The sequence below is a fragment of the Centroberyx affinis genome, unplaced genomic scaffold (assembly GCF_046629955.1).
Source record: "Centroberyx affinis isolate AG114_WGS23_722 - 3 ecotype Tasmania unplaced genomic scaffold, CSIRO-AGI_Caff_v1 ptg007296l_1, whole genome shotgun sequence".
NCBI lineage: Eukaryota > Metazoa > Chordata > Actinopteri > Beryciformes > Berycidae > Centroberyx > Centroberyx affinis.
Window position 1 is genome coordinate 25,285 of NW_027283685.1, and position 6,000 is coordinate 31,284.

The window sequence follows — 6,000 nt, forward strand, 5'->3', positions numbered from 1 at the left end:
CTCCCTAGTGGAAATGCCAGTAATAGACCAGTAGAGAAATCCAGCTGGATCCAGTTGGTTCCACCAGGTTATTCCAGGTTTTTTCAACTTTGTTTATTGGGTTTTGCAAGAACATACAATTGTATCACCAGAGTATTTATAAAAAGTAAAAAGGTATATATTCCCTCTATAAAAAGACATTATATAAAAGTGACAATTGACATATTGCTAAACACCAAAACAGCTTACAAAGACTGAGAAAACTAAAATAACACAACCATAAACAAACACAAATAATAATAATAATAAAAAAAAACATCAGTCAGCTAGTAGTCACGAGATTATTCCAGTACAAAATTCAACTGGTTTATAACTGGTATAACTGGAACTGGTCCAGCTGGTTTATATAAAGAAATGTTAACATGTCTACTGGTGTTTACTGGTGTTATATCAACTGGTGCGGCTACTGGTGTTAAAATGATTCTGGGTTAAACTGGTCTCTGGTGGTTTCCACCGATAGAAGCTATTAGCGCATACGTTGGAACCATTAGCACGTTAAACCGGTAGATCTACTGGGAGTAAAACGGTTTCTCTCTTGTGATCTGGTACCAGTTAAATCCAGTTGAAACCACTTGCACTCTACTGGTAGGGAAACTGGACTGGGCCTGTAACATTACACCAATCCAGCTGAATCCAGTACACTCCATTACAATAGCAACTCATTCATTCAAGTAGAAACCAATAGACTTTCTCTACTGGAATCAAGTAGAATTTCCCTCAGGCTGTCAACGTTTCCTTTGGCAAGACGCTGAACCCTGTCCTGCTCAGTCCAGATAAGACCGTCAGCTAAATGCCTACCATGGAAAGTGTAAATATATCTCTATCTATATATAGATATTTGAATATATCTATATATATAAGTGACTTCTTCATGCCCGTGTCTCAGTTGAGACTCAACACGCCGCCTGATATTTCTCTCTGAGTGTTTGCTCAGGGAGATTGGGCCAAAACAAAAGGCTGCACTTTGCTCTGCTGCTGCAAGTAGAGTCATGCTTTCCTCTGCTGTCCGCTCAGTCTGCCTGTGTTGTTCCTTTCAGCATGTTCAGCTGGTTTATCACAGACAGCTGTACTGTATTACATGCTGCCTGAACGCATGGAATGATAAAATGGTAATGTATTTATCTACAGTAGAGCCTATTGTCTATATGTCTTGTGTTATATATGAGGTCTTTTTGTCCCTGTACCACATATGTCAGTATGTACTTGTCTCTGTTGTCTCATGTGAAAACCTTGTAACTCCAATGTTGGTTATTTTCATGTTCTAACTTCAGAAGGATTACATGCTGCTGTATGGGTTTAGAAAATCCGGCTCTCTTGGGCTCATGAAATCTGTTCAAAACCCCACTGGATGAATGCAGAAATGCATGGAGGTCAAGCTAAAAAATGAGGCTGTTTTTCACAGTTCCTGAAAAGTTGACACAAAGTTGACTCCAAAACTTTGACAGTGTGATTTTGTTTGAATCCAGATGGCTCCAGAAACTGCTTCCTGTTTCCCCCCTCCCTGCTTCCTGCTGGGATCTTCCTCCACCATGCAGCTTGTCCATATGAGCTGAGCAGCGGTCTGGGTGTCCAGACCACACAACTGACCAATCAGCTCCCACCAATCACAGGTAATAATAATAATAATAACTTTATTTGTATAGCACTTTTCTAAAAACAATGTTTACACAGTGCTTTACATACAATAAAACCCAAAAGCAGTGATGTGAAACTACTACAATGAATGATAGAAAAATAAAAATACATTTAAAAAATATATATATAATAGAAAATAGGAATAAAAGGTAATATATGAGGTAAAGAGGTACAACTAAAAGCACACAAACAAACAGAGATACAATTAAAAACAGATCAAACTTTACATAAAAGTGTGTGCCAAATTTTTTTAAATAAATAAATAGGAATAAAATTAATACAAGAGATAAACAGGTATAAATAAAAAAACAAACAAACAGAGATACAATTAAAAACAGATCAGGTAATATTAAGAATATATACAGTATATATAGTATACAGTATAACAGTATTTGCAAATAATCCCTACTGTTTGTTTTAAGCTGCTCTGTAGCAGATGGGTGGAGTTAGCTGCATCAGGACAGTTCAGACTGTGAATGCTGAATTGTCCGTCACAACTTACAGATTGTAGACTGTGCAGCTCGTTCTGCATATGAGGACTGTGAGGAGGATTGTGGGAGTTGTGTGAAAATTTGCACTAACGTGTAACTATTCAAGTCAAGTCAAGTCAAGTCAAGTTTATTTATATAGCACAATTCGTACACAGGGCAACTCAGGGCAACTCAAAGTGCTTTACATGATTGAAAGAGAGAAATAAAAACCGAGATAGATAAGAAAAAAGTAAATAAGTAAAAGTAAGAAAATTAAAAACAAGAAAAGAGTTTCTGAACACTGAAAGTTAGAGTAAGGGCAACATCATAAAATCAGTTTCTGTCGTTACAAGTAAATACAGACATAATCCGCGCACACATATTTACATATATTTGGAGTTAAAGTGCTAAGAGTCTAATTATGGGCGATGGAGAACATAAACATTTTAAGCCTAGTTTTAAAAGTGGTTACAGTTGGAGCATGTCTAAGATCATTTGGAAGTCTGTTCCAGTTGTATGCGGCATAGTAAGTGAATGCTGCCTCACCATGTTTTGATCTGACTCTTGGAACGGTTAACAGTCCAGACCCAGCTGACCTGAGTGTTCTGGAGGCTCATGGGGTGCAAGCAGGTCAGAAATGTATGCTGGTCCTATAGGCCATTTAGTGATTTGTAGGCAAGCAGTAATATTTTAAAGTCAATTCTTTGCTTAATTGGGAGCCAGTGCAGGGACCTGAGAATTGGGGTAATGTGTTCAGATTTAATATTACTATTGATAGTCAAGGTAAAACTTTTCACAATAATATAACTTTTACCTCTTTTTTTACAAAGCAAAATACTGCTCAATAAACAGCAGAAATGATTTTAATAAAATGATACAGTATAACAGAAAGTTGTGGATTACCACTTTAAAAAATGTCTAAAAAAAATCTGTCACTCACTTATATGGAAAATCTCGCTCATCTGGCACCTAAATTGCCTAAAAGAAATTCTAAACCAAAGTCTGAGTTGTGGTTTTCTCTCATGACAGATAAAACTAAAACTCTTTTGCATGCGCTTGGTTGCTGTTCTGGGCAGGGAGATATTTGATTTGTTTCCCCTTATATTGTGATCTGAAGAAAAGCAGCGTTCCCTGTTTTTCCTCTCTGCGTTTTATCAGCTGGACGTGCGTTTGATCGAAAGATAGGATGTAAAGTCAACACTAAACGTTTCGCTGTAACTTAGTTAGACACTAAAGCTGTAGAGACTGAAGGTCCATCTTAACTAGCAGAGCGTAAAGGGAAAAATTAACCAAAACAATCTTCTACACAATAATGATTTCGCCTTCTGTGGCCAATAAATTTCCTACCAAAATCACTTTCCTTTGCCCTAATTAATGGTTTAATAAGTGGTTTTATTTAATGGCCGAAGTTAATATTTGCTAACTTATAAGATAGCAAGAGAGAAAGAGGATAAACTTAGCTAGTTTAACATCACCAAATGTCAACAAATAGGTGTGTTATCTAGTATAAAGTATAAGGATTAATTTGTGGTTCATTTCCCATATCTACTAAAACCACAGACATGAATGTATAGATGTAACTACAGACAACAACAGTGACATCAAGTGGTGTAACTGTAAATTTCAGCAGGGTAAAAGCTATGTAGTCAGTTAAGTGAGTAAAACTAGTTGTAAAATGTTCTTTGAATTGCATTCCTGTGTTATGAACCTCATGCTCGATTTGAAAAAGCCGGTTTATTAATATGTGCCCTTTTGAGTATGAGGTCAATACACAATGACACAAGCTGCTGCTGGTAAATTGGTATCATGTGCACGGCTGAATTGGAAATGTGTGATGCCTGTCTGTCATTGTTGAAGGAAGAGGGAGAGAGGAGGAGGAGGAGGAGGAGGGAGTGAGGAGGGGACGAGGAAAAATGTGCATGGGCCCATTCCTGGAGGATTAGGGATGAAAAAGCCGCCTGGTATGCAGCCGCTCTGAGCTCTGAAACCAAACAGGGGAAACCAAGACTGCCATTGACCTGCCTTAACAGATTCTCCTTTTCTTCTCCCTGCTTAAGGGTCTACCTCCATCTTTATGTTTCTGAATGTCCCTTTGTATCCCGGGTTTGTTGTAAGTCTGCTTGCCTCGGCCATGTTCCGGCAGATTCTGAGTTTCTCCTGTTTCTCGTAGAGTTTCGTTGATTTTGTATCTGTCCTCTGCTGTCTAGGGCCAGAGGGGAGGCAAGATGCCCGTGGGCCGCAGGAAAGCCAGGGTGCTCTGCGTGATGATGGTACTCAACATCTTCATCTGCATCCTGGTGGGCGTGTCGTGGAACCTGGGCCACGACAAGAGCGGCCGCCGGAAGGTTCGGATCCCATCCAAGAGGTTCTGGCGCCGGCAGGTGCTGAGCGAGTCTTTCTGGAACAAGGAGCAGCAGCGCCTGGACTTCATTCACAACCCGCTCCTCAAGGCGGCGCTCTCCAACAACTCGCTCGTCGACCTGCCGGATTGGCTGAACGACACCGGGCCTCTCGACCCCTGCGAGCCGGACTACAGGGTCTCCACGCAGATCTGGGACTACAACTCCCTGCCGCAGCGCTTCCAGGATTTCCTGCTGCACATGCGCTGCAGGAAATACCCCATGCGGATCAATCAGCTGCAGGTCTGCGACAAGAAACCCTTCCTGCTGCTGGCGATCAAGTCCCTCGCGCCGCACTTTGACCGCCGGCAGGCCATTCGCGAATCCTGGGGACGGGCGGGCGTCCTAGCCAATCGGACGGTGGCAACGGTGTTCCTGCTGGGCAACGCCACGTCTGAGGACCACTTCCCTGACCTGTCGGGGATGCTGGGCCACGAGGCGGAGCTTCACGGAGACCTCCTCCAGTGGGACTACAGGGACACCTTCTTCAACCTGACCCTGAAGGAGGTCCTCTTCCTGGAGTGGTTCGGCCGGCACTGCCCCCGCGCCCGGTACGTCCTCAAGGGCGACGACGACGTCTTCGTCAACACTCTGCGGATCATCGACTTCCTGGAAGGTCTGCCGCCGGTCAGGGCCAAGGATCTGTTCATCGGCGACGTCATCAGCAACGCCGGGCCGCACCGAGACCGCAAACTGAAGTACTTCATTCCAGAGAGCGTGTTCGTGGGGCAGTACCCGCCCTACGCAGGCGGCGGGGGATTCTTGTACTCCGGGGAGCTGGCGCTTCGCCTGTACAACGTTTCCCGGCGGGTGGCGCTGTACCCCATCGACGACGTCTATACGGGCATGTGTCTGAAGAAGCTGGGCCTGGTCCCCGACAAGCACAAGGGCTTCAGGACTTTTGACATTGAGGAGAAGTACAGGGAAAACCCGTGCGTCTACAGGAGGCTGATGCTGGTGCACAGCCGCACGCCGCAGGAGATGCTGAGGATCTGGTCCTGGCTCGTCCGTCCAGAGCTGGAGTGTCAGTGAGCGTCCCTAAAATCTGAGCAAAATCTGTGGGGTTTTTGTTCAGAAGTGATTAAAATCATTCATCAAAAGTGTTTTCCTTTCCATAAGATGTATTCGTTTATATTCTGTGTAAGACAGCGTTCGGTGAATGTGTTCTCTGCAACCTTTAAATCTGCTGTATGTGGGCAAGGATAATCCCTCATATCGTCATCGTCAGGTGAAAATCTTGTAAACTTTTCATGTTTGAAGATAAATTCAAGGATTACAGGATCCTCTGTGCTTTGAGAAAATGGGTTTATGAAACTCAAAAATACATGGTGGTCAATCTGAAAACAAGGCTGTTTTTCTTGACTGTTTTTTTTGTTATTAAACGGTAACACTTTACAATAAGGGTCACTAAGTTAAGGGTTAGTGAATGCTTAATAAGCATTAACTAACCCTTAATT

The 6,000-nt window shown here is 42.6% G+C and overlaps 1 protein-coding gene across 1 annotated transcript; it reads left to right on the forward strand.

Moving 5' to 3' along the window:
• The first annotated feature begins 1,511 nt into the window (after positions 1-1,511).
• Positions 1,512-5,575, forward strand: LOC139639438 (N-acetyllactosaminide beta-1,3-N-acetylglucosaminyltransferase 2-like). Its single transcript, XM_071513526.1, has 2 exons — positions 1,512-1,649; positions 4,352-5,575. Exon 2 carries the CDS (start codon positions 4,370-4,372, stop codon positions 5,573-5,575), a length of 1,206 nt encoding a protein of 401 aa, XP_071369627.1. The 5' UTR covers positions 1,512-1,649; positions 4,352-4,369.
• The last annotated feature ends 425 nt before the right edge of the window (positions 5,576-6,000 follow it).

Coding starts and splice junctions, on each gene's coding strand:
- LOC139639438 (XM_071513526.1), top strand. CDS start 4,370: ATGCCCGTGGGCCGCAGGAAAGCCAGGGTGCTCTGCGTGATGATGGTA.